This window comes from Cynoglossus semilaevis, chromosome 8 (genome assembly GCF_000523025.1).
Source record: "Cynoglossus semilaevis isolate Cse_v1.0 chromosome 8, Cse_v1.0, whole genome shotgun sequence".
Taxonomy (NCBI): Eukaryota; Metazoa; Chordata; class Actinopteri; order Pleuronectiformes; family Cynoglossidae; genus Cynoglossus; species Cynoglossus semilaevis.
The window spans coordinates 21,967,780-21,990,645 of NC_024314.1; the positions used below are offsets into that span (position 1 = coordinate 21,967,780).

The following is a 22,866-nucleotide window of genomic DNA, read 5'->3' on the forward strand; positions in this document are numbered from 1 at the left end:
TTCAGTTTCTAAGGAAAGACTTGAATCTTGTGAAGCAGTTTTGGGACATGTCAAGACTGGAGAGGAAGTCATGTATGTATGTACGTAATTAATATAAAGCATACATCCCCCAAATGAAACTGCAGCTTATTTTTTTCTGTCAAACAAAAACATTTCTTTATTAAGTCGGACTGTAAAGTCATTGAACTACTGTACAAAAACGTCAACTGTTAAATCAAATCACTAAATAAGTTGCGAAGATAAAACACCTGTTCCTCAGCTTGTAATTACACTGTTGCCCACTTGTCGCATCAGCGTCATCACTGCTTTTGTCTGCTGCTCACACACAGGTCTGAGTGTCTTTGGTTTCAGCACAGAGTTTTTTATTTTTTTTAAGACCGTTTCCTTCTACCTGATCGCTTACATTTCTTGACAGATAAGAAGTGTCTGTTTTCTGAGGACTGTAATCCTATTAACCCTTTGATAGATTTTGTGTTCAATGCAATCCTGCACAGTAAAAACAAAAGGACAAGAACTTTACTTCGTTTTCTTCACAAACAGAATTTTAAGTCTCAGACAAGGTCGAGAGAATCAGAGGTGTTGTAAAAGACACACTCAGACCCACTTCGCCTGTCTTTGTCATCATGGAATTTCTTTATTTGTATCCCCATTTCCTCCATCACTTGTTTACTGATGTAGCGGTTCACACCCAGGCCCTGCTGCGTTAAAAGCTTTTTATTTTATTTTATTTCCCCCTACTTGTCATTTCCTCTTTTGCACATTCCCTTTCTCATGAAACTCTTAAGTCCTTGTTCTCAAAACTAAAAATCCCTGTTGACATTTCAAAGATCTGTCTAAGTAAACACTTCATAAAGCCCAAAATAAGATTAACAGAGCACTAATCTTTTGCCTTTGTCTGGCATAATGTCCCGCGCCTCTTGTTCCCATCACAGCATCTTTTTCAATCTACCTCGTTTCCCATTCTGTTTAAAAAAAAATAAACTTTTTTAAAGCCCTCTACCAACAAGAGAGCGAATACCTTAGCGAGAGTGTCAGCGATCGGCATCGCCTTCCCCGCTTCTCCCCCTCCTCTCTTTTTACGGTTTCCCATAAGAGAGTAGAAGACATAAAGGGAAGAACAAGCACGGAAAAATCTTTTCAGAAAACCAACAGGGATGGAGCTCTCAGCTTTGAATTCAGGCTGATAAATCAAATGGCGAGATTGTCCCACATTCAGGGAGGCTCAACATGTACAGTGTGTGCATGAGGAGCACTTCAATCCAGGACGGCTACAGAAATGTTCTTTCCTTTAAACCCCGGACGTTGGCAGAGTCTCTGGATGTATCTGCAGGGGTTGTACTGTACGCAGGGGGAGTTTGCAGGCTGACTGGAGGACTGCAGTTTCTAAGAAAGCTATGGTTGTTGCCTTTTTGTCTTTGACGGGGGCCACAAGCCCATCGAGTGCTACTAGTACTACTATTTAATGACGAAATAAAGTCTCCCTACGCCAATTTTTCCAACAAATATCATCAGATTATAGAAATAAGACCTGCTTAAATCTGTTGTTGTTGTTGTAGTGGACCAAATTAAGCCAACAAGTTTCTTGGACCCATTTTCAAAAAACCACAAAACCACTGTTTTAGAGTTGATTCAACATAATAATAAAAGACATCTGTCCCTTATTTAGGTTTCAACTGTTGTAAATACTTTTCTTTACCAGCAATTTTGAAAAGCAATTTGATATTTCCCCATACCACTTCTATGAACAATATTGTTACATCATCAGAACAGCTAATCCCCAGAGACACGCTTCTGAGGAATAAGTCAATAAACTGCTCTTCCATATTTATATGTTTAGCTCAGAGCTATTCCATTTATTCTACTGACAAGTTTCCCAGAACTTCCCGGAAACCTGGAGTGTTTGAATCTCTTTTTGTTAGATAAAATAATCCTAAATCTAGATAAGGAGAAATGAACCTGTGGATAAAGAGTTTTCTTATTGGCAGGATTTGCTAATTAGATTTCAGTGTTCACAGATGTATTCTGTTGTCTACTAGACCAAAACTTAAAACTGAAATACAAAACTTGCAGTACTTGTACACTTAAAATAGATTACCTAACATCATTTAGTACAGAAAATATAATGTACTTTTTTGAGCGGTACATCAAGTAAAACCTCTACTCCTACTTAATTCAGGTTTTGGTAGAGAATCAGTACATCTACTGAAGTCGGGCTCTCTGGTACTTTATTTAACTCTGGTTTTATTATTCATCACGTACAATTGTAGTATAATCCTGAGACCTCTGTGATCAAAACAATTCCTTCCCCGTTTTTTTGCTGCCTGTGGCCCCAAATGCCTTTACTCATCATCCTTGACTTTGATTCTAAGGTCGTGACAGATGTAGTATAACTTCATTCCCACAGAGAGTATCCGATTCATTTACTCTCTGACAAAAGTGTTCTTATATGTCCTTTAATAAACTTGTATCACTGGTTTTATTAAATAATTTCAAGTTTTGTGAAGTGCTGAAAGGCTTTCAAACTCATTTAACAAACACTTTGCAGGAGAAAACAACAAATATACTGCATGAACCAAAGAGTTATATTAAGTATTTGAATCAGCCAACAGTTTCACACACAGCTCAACATTAATAGCTGCCGTTGGGGTTTCACTTCTGACAATAGCTCCCTCTTCCCAATAGTCTTAGAAAAATAAAACTCTGTAATGATTGTAAAATTTAAACACCCTCATAGCCTGAAGGAAAACATTTTTTTTTTTTGGTTTCCCATTTCACAACTACAGGTCACATTTTTGTAAACCTATCCTCTAGTTAGCGTCACGTCGTCTGACACACCCACAGACAGACATTTGCTTCAACATATATTTCTCCCGCTCATCCATATTGTTTGTCTGTCACCTTGTTACACCTCGTTTGCCAAATTATGGTTAAAGCTTGACAACCAAACACGCGGTCGGTATATACATCCACACACACACACACACTATAGCACAGACACACACGCACACCCAATCACACAGGGAGAGTTATACGGACACACACATGCACACCCAATCACACAGGGAGAGTTATTATTTTCTGGAACAATACTAATAGATGCATGTACTGCTGTGAGCAAACAGTTTGTGTCTGTGCTGCCAGCAGAGTGGGAGGGTGAACTCTTGCCAAGTCTCTTCTACCTCCCCTCTTCTTCTTCTACTCCTCTCTCTCTTTCTCTTTCTCTCTCTCTCACTTTTTGATAATTTCCCTTCCCGACTCTTATCCCCTCTGTTTACCCGTCCCATAAGCTTAGTCACATCCTCTATTCCACTTCATAGTATTAAACTCCCATTATGGCCGTAACTCTATAGGCCTTCTGCTTCTCATATCTCCCTCATAGCACCTACTCGTATTATATTTTCCTTTGCTCTGCGGCAGCACTGGTCCCTGATGCTAACGCTCGGAGTATGTCCTTAACTATGATTCACAACAGGGCTTGGAGACACCTTCGGTGCAGCAAAAACAACTTTTTTTCCGGGACAGGGTGCTCATCAGCAACGAACATTATTGTGCAATCATGGTATGTCCAGGATTGTGGAATTCGCATGGGGTAACACTAGCACAACAGTAATAACCAGCCTGGACCATGTTGATGCTTTACTTTTATTATCCTTGGTGCCGTTAGCCATCCAACTTGGTTCTTAACAAATCTACCTCGAACTGCAGTCAATCCTTGCTGCTTCCTTCTCTTTTTTGCCATGATGACATTAGCTTGACACTTCCACTGATAAAAACTAACACAAATCAGGTGAAACTAATATTGTCAAGCTGTTATTTAAATTTTTAAACCATTCAAATCATTTATTTTGGTGAAAGAATGAGTTTGGGAACTGAGCTTTTTCTCTATCCGTGCCATTGTTAAAGGGTCAATGAGTGAGGAAGAGGCAACTGCAATGAGAGGAGCCAAGCAACAAGCTGATTAGTGAGTCAGTAAGATTACATCAGCTGAATGTGACAAGGTCACATTCAGCTCGAGGCCACACACTGCCTTTGATTCACCCTTTTGTGAAGTCCTTCTGGTCTCCTTTTTTTAAACTAGTCTGAAAACAATTATTGTTCCGTGCATCTGCAGCCGTGGTGAGTTGACGCTGCCAAGACGCTTTTCCTTTCTGTGTGACGATGCAACATCCATCCTCACTCTAAAGGTTTGCTTAATTGTGGATGTGTTTTTAGAAAATTACATTGATTTGGCTCCTGTTGCTGCGGGGCCTCTGAGTCCTTCCTTACTGCCAACTTCAACTTAATGACGTCTTAATATTCCGTAATTTCTCTTCCTTCCTACCAACTTAACAGGCTTGATGTTTAAAAGCGAAGCCTGTTTTCTGGGCTGGTTTCAGCTCTAATCAGTTTGTGTTTTCAGAGGTTGCATCATCGGACCAGTCACTGCTGCATAAGCTCTTTGAAATAAAGAACGTTTAAACCCCATCGCATTGAAGCAGAGAGTGCCGTCTTACTAAAACAAACTGAAACATGGATGATATAATCAAATGACTGTTTTGCAAAAGAATGTGAAATCCCTCCCACCCACATTCAATACAAAAACATGCGCCCACTGCACCACACAGTAAGTAAACAAAACATCACTGATCTTGTTACAATGCTTTTCCTCTTTATGCTAAAATCCAACCCAAATCATTTGAAGTAGGAATTAAGGGACAAAAAGGAAGCAGCTTAGGGTTTACAAATGTTTCCTTGTCTCCTTAGATCTGCCATCAAATTTTTATCCATTTTTATTCCCTTACCACTCTGTTGGAAGCAACTTGCCTTGGAGACATTGCATTTTTCTATTTACATTAAACATTGGTGTTGAGATCAAAACTCAATGGTGACATATTGTCTGACTTTGAGGCAAATTGATTGGTTCATCGATGTCCATATTGAATATTAGTAGTGTGAGTTGGTTGAGGAAAATTTAGGGTTGAAGACAATGAGCTACTGCATTGTCCATCTATCTTTTTCCCTCGGGGAAGACCTAAGAATGGCTTTGTGTAACCTTGGCAACATTTTTAGCAGTGACAGAGATACGGCCCAAAGCTATAAGGTCCATCCATACAATTGTGAGTCAGACCCAGAACAAAACGAAACTCCACAAGAAAGTGGAGACTAGGAATAAACCCAGATGTTTGGCAGTGAAGTCGGTACGTCGGAAATACGTTGACGTTAAAATGTAGCCTAACCAAACTGTACGTCATCCAAGCTTGATTTCCATGTTGTTCCAGGTGACCTCTAGGTGTCTCAAGTGCTCATTTGATCATTTAGCGCTTACAAAATGAGGGATTATTACGAACACCTTTTTTCCAGATTTTGGCAGTTTATAAACCATCAACTTAGTTGTTGAAACTTGAGTGTAAGGCAAAGGGAAATTCTCCAGAGAAGCACATTTTTGTACCAAATCCTGACAAAGCAATCTTTGTACGTTTACCCTGAATTGCAGCAGTGCTTTATTCAGACTACATTTACCTTCTGCTATCAAACAGTCCAACAAATATCCAAATGTACTTTGAAAAAACATCGAGATCTCGATGTGTGCTTCCCACACTAGCCACAAAGGAGTGGAGCAGAGACGAGGTTAGCTATTGATTTGTTTGATTCTTAAATATCACCGCTCACCCAAACTAACACACACGGAAGTCAGCTGCAATCACTGAATAATTCTGCCGTATCATCATAACGACGTATCAAACCGAGATGCTCAATGCAACAAACTGGAGCTTTCATCTCCACATACGCTTTTATGTGCCATTCTTTTCTCCCCGTGCGGCCCTTTATCCTCAACAAATCTTTGACATTAGCGCAGTTCTTGTCATCTTGAAGTTCACCTCGGTGAAAATTCACTATCCCCACAGTTTACCTCAGTGCAGACACTCGTCTCTTTATCTGTCCGATGGCTGCTACCTTTCTCTCACAATCACCTTGTCAATTTGTCTCTTTATTTCTCATCTGTGTTGCTCACCTTAAGCCCTTTCTCCTGCTCTCTTTCACTCAGACTTTTTCAGGGCAGCGTTTTTCTCTCTGTTGCTTTTTTTTTTTAAAGTAAAAGCACAGACGGTATAAATCAGCGATCCCTGACCAAGGACCAGTAGGCCTTTACCAGTCAGTACTGTGGACAGGTGTCTCCTGACTCTACGCCATCCCTGTTATACATCTATGAAGCCCATGGATATTGAAGGATTGTTATGGCCTGGTGAATTTTCCAAATAAAACACATTTTTTACTTTATCCTTTCAGCATTTGAATTTGAAAAACTGCTGTATTAACTTTATATGAAGTAAATTATCCGGCCTTCTGTGGCCTTGTACCAAATGGCCCACGGACTTGTAACGGTCCAGGGACCAGGGGTTGGAAAGTACTGTTTGATATTAAATAGTCTGCTATGAAACCAACCTGATGTGTCTGATCAACAGATAAGAGAATCTAAAGAGGGTAAAGGTCAAACAACCTTTTGGTGTGTATAGAAAAGTGAGAAAATACCATAAAGAGCTGCAGCATAACAGTGTTAATCATGACGAACAAAACCACAGCAACTAGAGGAACAGAAACATCTTGTTGTGACCAGATAATCTGCCCGAGGCACACGTCTCTACACGTGCCAACGTTCCAACAACCTGTCCACCTATACAACCGCAGATGATTTCTGTCCAGTTATTTATTGGATAATACCCACTGAAGGTCATTGGTGTGGTTTTTTTTCTCTCTCTCTCTGCTCCAAACGCCCATGTCTAGTGTAAGTGTGTTTTTATACGTCTGTGTGTGTGTGAGTAAGTGAAACGGGGCTGATTCATTGGTCAGTATCCTTGGTGATCATGGTTTCTCTTCAGCCTGTAAATCTCAACAAAAGCCGAGGAATTAACAGCCAATAGCTGTAATTTTTTTCTTTTGGTGAGCTTTTTGCGTACAATGCTTTTGTGTTTTTCTTTATTTATTCCTGTCAATGCAGCACACCCCGCTTCTTCACGTATGTTTCTGCCTCTCGTTTGCCGCTCTCACTGAACATAATTTACTGCTTGCACTCTGTGGCCCAAGCCGCTCGACGGGATCATAAAAGTGAGGCTTCATTCTTCCCGGCTGCTGAGAAAACAGGGATGTTTGTCACCCACCAAAAGGGGGCAATAAATGCATCCCACGGGGTGTAACACACATGAGTGGTCATCCACCTGCTAAAAAATAAATCCCACGACCCATCTGCCAATTTTGAACGGCAGAATCCTGGTCTGTCTGACCCCCGTGCACGTCCAGTGTTTGTTGGCAGTTCCTAATTCCTGCAAAACAGCCACAGTGGCTGTGGGCTCATCTCCACCAGAAAACCTGACTTTTTTAATTTATTTATTTTTTTTGTCGACCTCCGCAGCAGTCTATCAGACCACCAGCTGCTCTCTGAATGTGGAGATTTGCATCACTTTGCACATCAGAATCAAAAGCATTAGCATCAAGCCCTCTTCATCATTTCCCTAAATCTACTCACAACATCGTCAACTTGGCTGCGTTTAACTCGAGCAAAGAAGGAGACGGAGGGAATGTTTGATAAGTACAGAGCCGTGAAGCAGTGCCTGTCTCTCAGGCTAAGCCAGTCTCCCCGTGGTCAAACATTTCTGTGCACGTATGACTGCACCCATTGTCTCTGATTTTCTGCACCCACTGAGTCTCTCCGTTTGACATCACAACAAGTCAATCCTGTGTCCCTGACTTTGCATTGACTGACAGAGTAGCACTTTCCCAGACCTCTTCTTCCTATTGGCACACTGGCGTCTTTTCAAACAAAAAACCACAGCGGATGCAAGGGGAAGAAAACACAAAACACACACGCGCACACACACACACACACACATTCTAGTCATCAATTAGTGATGCACATTTTAGGGCCTCTCCGTTCCCTGCAGTTATCAAGCAACAGACACTCAGTGATCTGAAAAGCACAGAAAATGCCTTTAAATATTACCTTCTGCTACTCAGAAGTGCACATTAGATCCATCAAAAAAATAAAATTTCCATCGTTAAACATAATTATCCTGAACCTGCAGGCTGCTTAAAATAATCTAATCATATCAAACACAGTTTGCATGGCATCAGGCGTAAAATGCTAATGTGCTGTTTAAAAAAAAAAAACCAAACATCTTTTTCTAAACATATGTCTTGTTAATGTTCAGGCAAGCACTAAACATAAGTCGATAGACATAAACTGAGGTGCAATAATACATCTGTCCCAGTGATTTTATCGGGATCTGGCTTAAAAGGGTAGCTTGTGTATGAATACAATTGCAGAAAATATCATTTTTAAGATTAGAACTAAAGTATTTTACTGTATTGTCTTTGACAAGAGAATATTACTCACAAACAGGGGCTTTACATTATGTATGGATCTCAACATAAAAGCTTCACAATATCCTAGAGATGAAATTATTTTTCTGACGACTTCTGACTCATCTAGTGGAGATGCTTTATGCAGTGAAACTCTCTCGGTCAGACCGTGGTGCCGGATCACGTGACTGCTGTGTGGCAGTTATCGTCCCTACAGCTCCATTTGTGATGACCTCCTGATCCTGCTTTTCCTTTCAGCTTTCACATTCACATAGTCTTGCCTTCCTCAAGTACCCCCAGCGGACCAGTCCATTACTGGTTTCGGTGCTGCTACAGTCAGCCGGGGCAACATCACACGCTGCCCCCCCCCCCCATCACCACACCCTATGTGGTGCAGTCCGGAGCTTCTCACCAATCATGCAGAAGCCATAATGGCCACACAAGTATATCCCCCGTTCTATCTGTAGCTGGCACTCTTGCATCAGATTTGCACTGCTTACTGCTCTACGCAGCACCTTTTAGTCTCTGCCTCTCTCAGGCTCGCTCCCTTCTCTTCCTCTGGTACCGCGCTTTGCTCTTAGTCATTATTTGCCTCTCTCTTTTTTTTTTTCCTTTTCAACCTCTTTTACTTTAATTTAATTTTATCAATTTCACAGTTCTTTTGCTTCCTTTACTATCTCTGACTCCGTTTTCCTCCCTATTTATCTTCTGCCCTCATTCCTTCAGCCTTGTTTGTTCCTGTTCTTCCTGGCTGTATTTTTAGTCTCGCGTCATGCGTGTTTTGCGCCGACCAGTTTTTACTGTCTCACTTGCTGAGTAATACCGCTTTAGTAGCAATCTATGGCATATTCCTGCAACTTGAATTTCATTTAGCAGTTAATGTTTTTCTTAAAGACATGTCGCCCATATTATTTTACCCTCCGTAGGTAAGCTTTCTGAGCGGTGTTTAAATTAATACGTCTTGGTTTTGCTTCCTCTTTTAAACGGCTTGATGAATGCTAATGAAGCACTCAGACAGAAAGTTAAAAAAAAAAAAAAACATGATGCGGAGGACGAAAGAAAGGAGGGAAGGACTGTTTCCCATGGAGACGGGCTGTTTGGTGGCTTTGGTTATCCGCTGATTGACGACCTTGTAGCCATATTGACTTAGTATGATGGAGCTTTTTATTGCACAGGGCGACATAATGTGATCGTATGCAAAACACGCTCTCCTGTAGAAGAGTGCGTTGGAGCTCAGGCCCCATCATACCAGACATGAGTGACATTTGGGGGATACACTGCTGTCGTCTTCCTGCCTTTGTGTTATCGCACGCTTTTGACACAGTCGGATTAATACACTTCACACACTTGCTCAAATCTAGGCAACCCACACACCCACGCCTGGCAGAACTCGTCTTGTTGTGGACTGCTGGAATTTCAATACAAACATGAGTAAACTACTGGAGTGGGAGACAAAAGCATGACTCCTCAAATGCTGACAACAATAATCTGGCCACGCTGGAGTGTAGTTGTTATGAATTGTTGTGTCTTTGTAGTATCCTTTTACTGATTCCTGACAAATTGTGTATCTTTTTATTTTGCTATACTTTGTTGCTGAAGTGAAAGAAACATCATCACCAACAAGTGGAGAGAAGTCTACTTGATTTGATTATATCAACCAACCAATCATGACAGCCTTAGCGTCCCTGACAGATTTGTTCACAAATCTCTTAAATCTTCAATGCTGACAACACAAAGTGCAATAACCACATGCATATTCCTGAGAAAAAAAACTAAATGTCTTATTGCCTCGAATTCAGAACTTTCTCTAAGGACATTAAACGTAGAAAGAGATGACTGTAATTAGAACTTTCTCTATTAAACGTAGAAAGAGATGACTGTAATTGCTCCGTTTACTTTTTCAACCGTCCATTACCACTTGCCTTTTTCTGACTCCATCACTCCTGCCACCCACAACCGTCCCATCAGCCTTAAGACAATGTACACATCACTCTTCTCATCCTGACACTTTCTACTGCAGGTTAAGTACATCACAAGCTCCTCGCTAACTGCCTCTGTTTTTTTTTTGATTGCCTTTGTGATGCCACGTTGGCTTCTCTGTTCTTTAAGTTCAAATAACATCACCCTTACATGCGTCTTCCTTAGATGATGAAATTTCTATCAACCAGTGCAGTGGAGTGCGCGACTAGGCCACAGCTCTCCCTGCACAGACCTGTGATGGTGGATTTGATCATAAACTACTGCTGTTGTGGTCTATTTGATGACGAGTTTTTACTCAATGTCAAAAAAAAGAATCAAAATGCATTTCTTCTGCACTCTAAGCAGTTTGTGGCTCTTAGTGGTTGATTACTCTGAGCTTTTCTCCTCCATATCCTTTAAATAACCAAATGTGTCTCCGACAATGTCACACAATATGCAGTACCGTGGCTTCAACACCGGGCTGGCTCCTGTCCTACATACACACACTATGGTTTCCATACACAAACTGGTTCAAGTATGCAACACAAGCCACAGGACAGCGTGAATGTGCCCGTTATCTTTCTTTGTTAGGCACCGAACTGAGAGCGATATTATGACTGAGAGGGGTGAAATTGTCAAGATGAAAAATGCACAGTTAATGGCAAGACACAAATGCATTTGTCACCATAAAAAGCCCCCATACTGATGGATGAAGGCACAACAGCTGGCAATGCAATGAAAAGTGAAATGAGGATCTATATTTTCTGGCAAAGTGCAAGACAGTCTCAACACCTAAACAGTATTTCACCTTAATTTATCTACTTCACACTCGTCAAAAACATGACTAATTACATCAGTTAGTGATGGCGAGAATATTAGAGGTAGCACACTCAGCTTCAATTACTGAGGATCTTTATATAATGAACATTGTGATTAAGAATAGATGTTATGAGAGCACTGCTATACTTGTTTTTTTTTAAAAAACCCTTGCATCTTGTAAAGATCTAAATGAATAGAAGAGCTTTTGATGAGAAACACTGTGAGAAAACCAGCCTTCAGTTTACCACTAGGTTTAAGTTTAAATCATAAAATTATTTTTAATAGATTTAAAAGTAAAGCACCAGTCATTTCAGCAATGTGATTCATTCTGCTTGACTCATTCAGCACATGTAGGGTTAAAGTATAGCTGCAGCGTCTTACTGCAGTGTCTAAAGCTTTTGGCTGATCGTTACAGTATACGCTAGAAGAGAAGCAGAAAAAAACATATCCCTTTAAAACTTCCTTCTTTTTTTCTTCCAAAAATCCATTTTATTGCATTTATAACATTTGGCACAGTACAAATTCTTGGTGCTTTTACAAGATATACCTGTAAAGATCGACATTGACCTTTTTCGGTTTTTGTTTAAGAAAGTCTTCTCAGTATAAATATTTTCTCAACACTGCATTCTCTGTAGCATGGTGTAAAAATCTCACAGAATGCCCCTTTTGAAACAAGACTACCCTCATTTGTCAAAGTCAAGACAGCATCTTAACAACTCATTTTTAAATAGAAGTTACAAGTTAGAAAATAGTTTCATTTTCTTTTTAATATATGTTTCTCTATCACCAGCCCATGGTAGTTTCAATTTGTCCATATATATATTTATTTATAAGCATGTACAACAAGAAATAATCAGTCTTTAGGTTTTCACTCTGTACAAAAAAGTAATTCCTGTCCTTTTTTGTTGTGCATTCTATTGCATGATTTTACAGGGAAAGGACAAAGTATGGAGGATGAGTTTGGTGGGTGGGACCAACGGGTCTGGGTAATGGATTTGGAACTTTGGGGGGGCAAAAAGGTGGGAGGGGGCGGCATTTAAATCTGAGTCTCCTGCACCTTCTCCTTGTTGTGAGTTTTTATGACAAAGGGCTCAGCCATTGTTGTAATCGCACTGGGCAAGGTTCGAGGCAAAGAGTTCCCAACATTGTTCTCTGTCCATTTAGCCCCATGGCCACTTGGTTTGTAGGTGTTATATTTAGGCTTCATAGTGCTGTAGTCCACTTTGTGAGGGCTGTAATCCATTTTGTGTGGACTGTAGTCAAGGTTTTCTCTCTGAGTGTGTGGACTGAAGTCTGACTTGTAGGCGATGTAATCCGTTGCAGTCTTATGAGGAGTGTAAGGGTCCTTGGGGTTGTAGGTTAGGTCAGTTTTAGACCTCTGGGCGTTGTGATCTGTTTTGGACTTAGGTTGAGTGCTGTAGTCAGGTTTGTATTGGGAGTAATCTGGCTTTTGTCTTGGATGTGTACCATAGTCCGGCTTGAACGGGCTGTAGTCGGCCTTAGATTTTGGCTGTGTGTCGAAGTCTGATTTCAGTGGGCTGTAGTCATGTTTGGACTTGGGTTGTGTGTTGTAATCTCGTTTAAATGGACTGAAGTCGGGTTTCTGCCTGGGGTGAGTGCTAAAATCCGGTTTGAAGGGGCTGTAGTCCGTTTTGCTTTTTGGGTTGGTGCCAAATTCTGCTTTAAATGGGCTGTATTCTCCTTTAGTTTTGTGAATATTTTGTCTGAAAGGGCTGTAGTCTGGCTTTGTTCTGTGGTGGCCGAAATCTGGTGTAGATTTGTGAGCGCTGTAATCTGGGATGGGTTTGTGGCTACTGAAGTCCACATTCGGCTTATAAGTCGTATACTCCGCCTTGGGCATGTGAAGCGTGAAATCCGGCTGTGGTTTGTATTCAATCTTGGGTTTGTGATAGCTGTAGTCGGTCTTGTGGCTAATGAAGTCCAATTTATGTATGCTGTTATGGTCCCGGATTTCAGGCAATGTGAGAGCTGTCTCTTGAGTTGCAGATGCTGGTGGTGGAAGATCTTCCTCATCCACCTGAATAATCTCCACAGTACGAGCAGCGGCCACTGTGCTCCTCTGCTGATGGCGCTTTCTCAATTTGTAGAAGGCAATTAACATGATGGCAGCCAACAGGGTCACTGCCACAAAACAGCCAATTATGATCTTGGTAGTCTTCATCACTTCATCCAGGCTGGGCCCAGGTTTACCCGGCTTACCAGTGGCACCCTGGAGCCCTGGCAACGAAGATGTCTTATCTCCACTTGGTGAGCTGTCATTGTTTTGCAGCAACACAGTTGGTGTCGAGATGAACACTGGCTGGAACACGGAAGGGGAGGCGGTTGTAGTTGTTGTTCCTAGGCCTATCCCTCCCCCTGCTAGCCCAACACCAGTTGCTGATGCTGTGCCTGTGGTGGTGCTTTTAGGTTTAGGCATTTCAGTGGTAGGTCCCAAGACTTCCACAGTTACTGTTGTAAAGTAGCTCAGGTTGGATGTATTTAGCTCGGCTGCGCTCACATTCAGGTAGGCAGAGGCATTGGAGTTCCCAGCTGCATTGGAAACCATGCAGGTATAAGTGCCTTTGTCTGATGTTAGGACGTTGGAGAAGTTCAGAGTGCCATCATTCAAGACTAATATTCTTGGGTGATCTGAGGCATGTGTCAGTACAGTCCCATTAGGCAACAACCATCGAACTGAGGACATTGATGCTGTGCTGCAACGAAAGTCAGCTACTCGCCCAGCTGAGATGTTTAAGTCTTTTGGTGCATCAGCAATGAATGGTGCGGAACACTGAACTGCAGCACCCTCTCCTCGATCCACCTCAACCAGTTGTCGACCCCTCATGCTAGCAGGCGAGTGACAGCGTCCACAGCAAGTCGAGTTGGTCGGGATGTACTCCCTTAGCCAGCGTGCTAACCATACAGCCTCACAGCCACAGGTCCAAGGATTATGGTGGAGATGGAGCTCCACCAGGTACCTGAGCGGGTAGAATAGATCATGGGGCACTGCAGACAGGTTGTTATGGGCCAGATTGAGCTCCACCAGCGAAGATAGGTCGTCAAATGCATTTCTTTCTATTACAGTGATTTGTGAGTTCATCACCCATAGCTTTTTCAGTGAGCGCAGGCCTTTGAAAGAGCCAGGCCTTATCACCGGAAAGTGATTTTCAGATATTTCCATTTCCTCTAGACCCTTGAGAGGACTCAGATTTGGCATATCACCTCTTATGTTGCACATGCCCAGATTGAGGTACTTGAGGTTATGTAAGCCCTCAAAAGCTCCCTCTGAGATGTACTCCAGTTTCCTTAGCTCGCCCAAGTCCAGTCTCATGAGTGAGGGCACTCGGTTGAAGGCGTAGGATGGTATACTCTCAATTGGGTTGTTCCTTAGCCACAGTTCTCTAAGTTTAGAGAGGTACTCAAAGGCTCCACTGGGTACCACGGTCAATCTGTTGTCAAACAGCTCCAGTGTGTTGAGGCTGGTTAGTCCATTGAATGCGCCCACCTCAATCTGACGAATTGCATTTCGCCCAAGTTGAAGCACCTCAAGGTGGTGCAGGTGGCGAAAGGAGTCAGCCTGCACCGCCTCAATGGCGTTCTCCATGAGATTGAGGTGGCGCGTGTTGGCAGGTATGCCAGGGGGCACACGAGTGAGACCACGTCGAGTGCACACAACCTTCCCCTGCTGACTACTACAGGAACACTGGGGTGGACACCCCTGGGCTCCTTGGGATGACGCCACCCCCGCTGAGGCCAGGGAGGCGCTGCTCCATGCTCGAGCCATCAGGAAGACTACACAGAGCAGGGTGGCTTTCCTGGCACGATGCACAGCTACCCGCCCCAGGAGACTCATGATGTGGCACGTTCATAATTCACCATCATCTGGGGGGGAGGATGGGGGTTGGTGGACTAATGTTTTGGGGTAGCAGGAAAAGTAGCCAATTGGCCGATAGCAGTGTCGGTGTTAATATAAGTAGGGCACCAGATTAAAGAGTCAGAAACAGAAAAGGTCAAGAATGAAATGTGTGTTTTTAGGGTTTTGCTAAGGTCTGACTGGACTTGACCTGTTCTTCAGCGAGCAATTCTTTAATTGCTATCAACTGTTCTCATGGAGAAGGGGAAAGGGAAAGATGGGAGGAGTCTTTACGAATGTCTATATGTGAAGGGAATCATGGTAAATTAAGCATTTTAAAAAATATAGTACATGACAGAAGGGGTCATTTGTTACAAATTTATGCAATAAGGGGTTGAAACACTAGACACCTACCTCAAGTAATTATAACAGGTCCTTGAACTGAGATATATAGCTTCCCTCCTTTTTGCAATCACAATGCTGTGGCATTCAGCTGTGTACATATATATATTCCAGAGCAGCAAAGAAAGCCTTTTTATATATTTTCTTTTTCAAAACAGGTATCAGTGCCAAAGAGCTTAACCAAGATGAGCCCTTTTGTAATTCCACACATCCAAAAAGAGAGATTCAGAGGCCCCTAGTGAGTTCTTTTTTTTTTTACCCTTTTCTCGCTGACTAGGGAAAAGAGAGAAAAAAAGAAAAAAAAGATAGGAATCCACTCAGGCTCCCAAAGCAGCAGCGCTCCCTTGCTCAGCTCTCGTTGTCAGCTCCTCTTATCTCGCATGTCCTTGGAATCCGACAGTTGATCCCTCTGCCAAACACCTTAACCAGATTTCCATTGAACGAGTGACCACCAAAATAAACAGTTACAGTTTTTTTTTTGCACCAATGTCAATGCAGAAAGGACAAAAAAGGCAGGTTGGTGGTAGTAAAACTGAAGAGTTCTGAATGAAAATTCCACCTTTTTTTTTTTAGTGTTCTTCGCCTTCTTTGCAGTAATTTAGAGCGCAGGTTGAAAAGTCAAGTTATTTGAAAAAAAGAAGAAAAGAAACAGCCCCCTCCTCTCAATATTCCTCTGTTCACTTTTCAGTGGTCAATCAATTGGTCGGTTGGTCAGTCTGATAGCCCTTTTCTCTCCTGGCTTTTTTTTCCCCTCTTGCTGCCGGTCTTAATGTGTCGTCGTGTCCATTTAATTTTTCCTTTTTTTTCCCTCCTCGTCCTCTGCAGGAGTGCTTGCCGTAGGTTGAAAAGGCTAGGCGATAAACATTGCCTTCATTAGCTTCTTCCTCCTCCTAACTGGCCACATGCTCTTGTCTTGGCATCTGCGGTGGTAACAGCAGCAATTGAAAATGCACACACACCATCCTCGCGAAGCACGCAGCAGCAGCAGCAGCGAGCACACACAGCAGCAGCAGCTGCAGCCTGCCTCCCGTGCACTTCCCAATAATCCGTCAATTTCTTCAGAGGGGAGTGGATTGGGGGGATGGAACGGGGTGCCGGGAGGTGTGGGGGTGTTGTAGCAGGGTTGATGGAGGTTGGATAGAGGGAGGAGGGGTGGTGCGCAGTTTTTCCTTCCTCTCTCGTCTTTTTTTTTCTTTCTTTCTTCTTGTTTCTTAGTTCTTTTCTGCCCCCTCCTCTTCTCCTGATGATCAGCACCCTCTCGCCAATGCAGAAGAGGAGCAAGACGGGGAAAACGAGCGATGGGTGAATGTGCGGCTCACAGGCGTGACGTTAACAGTAGCGTCGATGTGGAAAGGATCAGTTGTAGCAGCAAAAGAGAGAGTGCGCGCCGGGGTTGTGTCTCTCTCACTCTCTCCCTCTCTCTCACCTCCCTCCCACCCTCCCTCTCTCACTCTCATGCTCTCTATCTCTCTTGCTCTCTCTCTCTCTCTCTCTCTCCTTTCCTCTCTCTCTTCCACTCTCTCTTCAAGCCTTCCTCCTGCTCTCTGCAGTGTCCTGAGGTAGTTGGGTTAGCTCAAAGCACTCAGACCTTTTCAGAGATCTACCTCTTGAAAAGCCGGTTTGCTCTTGCTGTCCTACACTCTGTTTTTAATACTCCGTCTCTTGTTCTGTGGCTTTCTGAGGCTTTGTGTGGCTTAGGGGAATAGACGAGCTGTCCAAGCAAAAGACGAGGATGGAGAAGAGTGGCATCCCCACAGCAACCAGATTTTAACCCCCTCCTCACCAGCAATAATCCAGGCATTCCAAAAGAGTCTGGCAATGCTTCCCCCTTCATTGCTTTGGTGGCAAAAGCGGGCAGATGGAACACAGTTCCTTTCACTTCCTCTCCTCCTCTGTGCACTTCTTTTTTTTTTTCAACCCCATTTTAACTCTTTTTTTGTTTTTTTCTTTCATCTCATGTTTTTAGTGGAACATAGAGAAACATGAATGGACTGCTGACGCATCCTGCTTGGAGCAGTGGTTTGGTTTGATGCAGTGTGTTTTTGTGCATTAACCCTCCCCACTTCTACTTTACTCTCACACTCACTGTCTTCTCTTTTTTCCACTCGGTCTTCATCTGTCATTTTGTCACTCTGCTTCATCTATAGCTTTTCTAAATCTCCTACGAGCTTACATTTGCATTCACTGTCTGATGGAATAATTGTGTATATGGCTCCTTCAGATTTATTTCCGGGCTGTAAGGACTGCATATGTGACTTACCGCCTCGTGGATTAAACCAAAAACAGATATTGCGTGTTTGCAAATTACCCGACCATGAGAGAAAGGGAATTAAATAGGAATTCTCCACACTCTTTTTTTCCTGCTGCTCCTTCGTCATCTGAGCTCGGGCAGCTACTCAGAGCTCATTAAAAGGCAGACTTTAACCCTGAGTTTGGGCAAAAACTGTCACTTTACAAGCATCCAGGCGTAAAGGTCATTCTGTGGAACGCATGCAGGAGGAAACAAGACATGCTTTACCTTCCTGTCACAGGAGGAAATGCTAAAGAAACGCACACTACTGTCCCGTCGTTCTGCTCTACTCCCAATAATTTGTACAAGCCTCATGTCCATTAAACGAGGGAGAAGTGTGGGTAATTGATGGCTGGTAGAGCAGGCTGTGACAGACTCAATAGGTGTGTGTGTGTGCATGCGTGAGTTTTAGCTTTAGTGAAAGTGTGTGTGAGTGTGAGAGAGAACGAGAGAGAGAACCTAAGAAAGGAAAAGTGAGCGAGGGTAGTAAACATGCAAGCCAGAAAAGGTCACACTGCCTGTAGCACAGTATGTTATTCCCTGCGGCACAGGAGCATGGAGCCAACTCCTATATAACACACACATGGACGCATAGACATACACACTTGCACACACTGCAAGACTTTTCTCCTTGACTTCTCTACAGTTGAAAAATGAATGGAGTTCAATGAGGCCCATGTAACACCGTGGTGGCAGCCACAGGAGTACGTTGGGATTCCACAGTCAAGTCAGAAAGACAGTTTTCCTCTCTCTCCATACGGGATTCCCTGGTGCTGTAACCATGTCGATCGGCTTGAATGCGTGTCGTGCCGATGCCTCCCAATAATAGTCATTTTCTCGGAGCAAATAAAAATTTGCTAAACCACTGGCGGGTCTATGATACAAATGCTGGGCCTTTTTTGTTTCGACAGTGTGCTGCTGTCACAACTATGCAAACATTTCATTGATCTTTCTGTCAGTTGAGCAAACTTTCAAATGAAAACTTCAGGTTCTCTCTGTGCCTATTGATGACTTGAGTTTAATACAGTGTGCCTAGCAGCCCCGCCGTGTGCTCCCTCGTAAGGTGTCACAGAGTAGTTTGTGTGTGTGCTTGTCTGTGTGTGTGTTTCTGTTGAGCGAGTGATCCGGAATGACTTCAGCCTTGTGTTTTCTTCACCTGGCACAGCACACTTGCCACCAAAACCTAAAGTAAGAATTAATCCATCGACCCATGATGTGATCGCCACAGCAAGGCCTCCACCTCTTGGCCAGGTGTGTCTTTCTGGTCACACACATTCTGAGACCTTTTTGGTCTCATGTGTAGATGCTGTTCTCTCACTTTGGATGAAACCTTGTCATGGCCTGACAAACTCTGTAAAAACCTGGCCAAACTTTTCAGACTAAATTGTAAAGTGCTCCAGTACAGGGTTCGGGTTCCAGAATTTATGGGTCTCCACTGAGAACCCTCTGAACCAAGCTTTAAGAACAGCAAGAAGCTGATATTTTCTGATGCGTGTATACTGGCTCTGTACTCACGCTGCCACAAACATGACCAGTCTGAAATCCTGATTATCCAGAGCTTTTTTACTACCAAAACTGCTGTTTAAATATGACTCTGCAAAAGAACCTTTAGCTCATCGTGCATTTTCAGTTTGTTTTTGATTGTGCCAGCATATCTACTGGCTGGTAGAAGCCACCACCACCAGGGTCATAAGTACATTATAATGAATAAAGTAGTGTCAGGCCTTCCCACTAGGTCTTGCAATTATGATGGACTGATGAGCTGTCAGCTATGTGGGACCTTCACGCTATCATTCCAGGCCCTTTCCCGCTGTTTAAGCAATCCTTGCCCTCACTAATTCACCGAGGGCTCTATGGATGCCACCTCCCTGCACTGGGCCAGTAACCGGGGTGTGGTTAGGGGGTACCACACGACCTACTTTAGTACCGCCTGTCCGCTAGACAGCCAGCATGTTCAAGGGGTACGTGCAAGCAGAGTCAGAGTCATCCCCTGGGGTGAGTGCTTGCAAATCTGGGCTGCAGCCAGTCACATGTAGGTCAGCAGCCTGTGTCTGTTTGCGTTTGTGTGTTTGTACCCGGGGTTTGGTTTGGATGAATGGCCTCTAGTACTGTGTAGTAGCAATTACAATTGGATTAGCGGAACGTACAGTCAAATCATAGATCTGATGATAATGTCATTGCCTCTGCCATTGCCAGGATCAAGGATTTACAGAACGGACCCTCGGGCAATCCATGGATGCTTTACTGGTTGTGTACAAGAGAGCAGAGCAATATTTTCTCAAGGAGACACGAGGCACACTATTTTTGGACTTGTCTTGTGCTTCGAGAGCCATTATGAGTTTTATGCATTCAGGTGTGCTACGAGTGCGCATACATCTTATTATGTCCTATCCAGTAATGTCTCAATGGTAAACACCACTGACCATCATGGCTGCTGTGACCGATGACACAGAAACCTTGAACACGTGCAGATGGGGATGTTTCAAACTCTTTGATGCTAATCTTGGATGCAGAGAACCTGCATCTACACACTTCATGTCATTTTCAATTCAATCTCAGGGTCAATTCAGTGTGAGATTATGTGTGACACTCACCAACACACATGGCAAGCATTGTCCCTGTGGAGGCTTAAACTGTTCAGTGAGAAAGACTTTTCTTTATTTTTTTCTCTGTGTATCACTTTTTAATCACCACAGATTATGATACCAAACCAAGTATATATTATAGTAGATCTGGCAGTACAGGTTAGACCAGTTGTTTTGACTCAGTAATTTAATATTTCACTCATCTTGTGTGACCTCTGCTGAGCACAGTAAAAAATAAGGACACGTTTTCTCTCCAAAGTTCGAGGGCACTTTACTATGAACTTTACTGTTGTTGTCTGCATTTCCACAGTTGTGAAAGTATCACAAATTCCCTGAAAATCCATCTTCTGGTATGTGACATCAGCATAAAGATTCTGCATTACTCTTGTATGGAGGATTGTTGTCCAAATCCTGGTCCTTGCTGAACTGTGGTGCATCAAAAATAACATGTAGAGCTAGCTCACAATTCTGACTAGGAGATGATAAAACCGCAAATATAAACAGCACTGCCCCTAGTTTTTTTTTTTTGAAAGATGCACCCCTAGAATACTGATATGAATGCAGGTGTAGTTTTATGTGCCTAGTTATTGAAATCTAGAATATTGCTGTGCAGGTAATGCTGTCTATCACTTCCTGTTTCTCTAAATTGCGACTTCTTCTGCTCTCCAGCTAATATTTTGGGTTGATGTCTCCGGTCGACAGTGTTTTTTAAGGGATGCGCTGAAGGACAGACACATCTGGTTGTCACCGTTGAATATATCTATTTTCACTGCTGCGCAGGTTACCCTGTATTTGAGTGTCGCCAGAAATGTCTCCAGACTAATGGGCTTCATTACGTTTGAGATGTGTTCTTACTGACTGACAGGACGGGGATTAGCCCTAGAGCTGTGTTAGATGGAAGCAGAAGAAGGATAATGCTAGGTTAACACAGTTAACTCAATCAGCATGAGATATATGTTATAGGTTGGGGATACTTTGGTAGGCAGTTAAAAATAGAACTTGCCTCTATAGGAATTCATGGGAATTTCTGGAATTCAGCCGGAAAGTTAAGAAAACAAAAAACATCTCGCCAAAAATAACTTCAGTGAAAGACCATTAAAGGTATGAAACAATATTGGTCTTGTCTCCTAAATTTTTTAACATATGCTAATGCATGCCATTCCTTGGCCTGGCAACACCACTGGTCAGTTGGTCTCATTAGGATGCATGAAGCATCCCTGTATGTGCGTTCATCACGATGTTGCCTTGCCAACTGCCAGGCCGTAGGAAATAGATGTCTCTTTCTCTGAGCAATGTGAAGGTAAAAACATAGTAATTCACGAGAGAGAGAGAGAAGGGGGAGCAGCTAAATCTTTTGGACTTTTAGCTCCTTCAGAGCAGAGATGCCGTCTAAATTCAGACCCACCCTTTCCTCTCTGCCTTATATGCCCTTGTCTTGGTCAAACAAGATTCCTAACCACTGGCTGGTACTCTGCAAGTTTTTATGTGACACTACTCCCATGATGGGATTCTGCATTATGTAGTTGTCTGGGTTTGTCTTTATGGTCCCAAAGAATTGTTGCAAAGGGGATTCTACGATCTAAAAATGTTCCCCCTCACCTTGTCTTGTAATGATAATGACTTTGTTGTTGTTATTCTATAACTTTTCGGTCTTCAGTTTCCCAAGTCTCTATAAATGTTAATATAAATCTCTTCTTTCTACTCATACATTGACCAGACTGATGATTCAGTTTGATCCCCTTTGTAAATATCTCAAACATTTATTTCCTTAGTTACCATCTTTCGTCCTTTCTTCTCCATCTTCTACCCATGACCTTCACATGCCCCCAGTTCTTAAGCGGCAAAATGTACTTTCTGTACAGTTTTCATTTTCTACAAAACCTAAACTCCCTGATTCTGCATAATTTTCTCATGCAGGGAGGGGGATTAGCCCCCAAAGAGGTCTGCTTGCACAGACTCGGTGAAAGAAGGGAGGGGAGATGGCATAATACCCGGATTATGGCGACACTGCCCTCCAGACAGACTTGCCAATAATTTTCTCGTTTTTCTCCATTCATTTTTGTGTGTGTTCCTAAACATTTTTTTTTTCGTCAGCCAGTGTGTTTGCCTTGGGTCCAGTATCTGGCTACAGACTCAACACTCTCTAACTCGTCTAACAGACTGCTTTCCAGTCAATTTTTTTTTCAAGAGCTGGAAAGAAGACGTGAGGCAAATCATTTTAAGACCTCTGCTTGTTATTCGGATTATGTTGCAGATCTGACTGTCAATCACAGTGACAACAGTAGTCAGGTTCATTCAGCGGAGTCAATCAGCTAGTTATTACTGGGTACTATAACGTTTTATTTGTGTATACACTGCAGGGTTTAGGCAATATACATTAAGCGACGGCGATCCCCCCCGCTACTTAATTGGGGCAGAATAATAGTCGACATGTTACAGTTATTGTTACTGTTGCCTAAATAACAACCTGAAGTGTCTCCACCCACTGGGCGGTGCTCTTTTTTTTTTTTTTAACTAGATCAAAGGTTTTCATTTTAGCACCTGCTTAACTCATCGGCTGTATCTGCTGAAGTCGGCTTCATTTGGAAAATGGCGCCATCAGCTGTGCATTTTCAATGTATGGT

At 42.8% G+C, this 22,866-nt stretch overlaps 2 protein-coding genes across 2 annotated transcripts in view; one reads left to right on the forward strand and one right to left on the reverse strand.

Annotated features, from left to right (window-relative positions):
* snd1 (staphylococcal nuclease and tudor domain containing 1) overlaps positions 1-22,866 on the forward strand; it is a 187,762-nt gene that overhangs the window by 75,158 nt on the left and 89,738 nt on the right. The window lies entirely within an intron of this gene.
* Positions 10,185-15,829, reverse strand: lrrc4.1 (leucine rich repeat containing 4.1). Its single transcript, XM_008315685.3, has one exon. It carries the CDS (start codon positions 14,963-14,965, stop codon positions 12,149-12,151), a length of 2,817 nt encoding a protein of 938 aa, XP_008313907.1. The 5' UTR covers positions 14,966-15,829; the 3' UTR covers positions 10,185-12,148.

What these genes read in the sequence shown, in the direction of transcription:
- lrrc4.1 (XM_008315685.3), bottom strand. Translation starts at nt 14,965, where the DNA reads ATGAGTCTCCTGGGGCGGGTAGCTGTGCATCGTGCCAGGAAAGCCACC.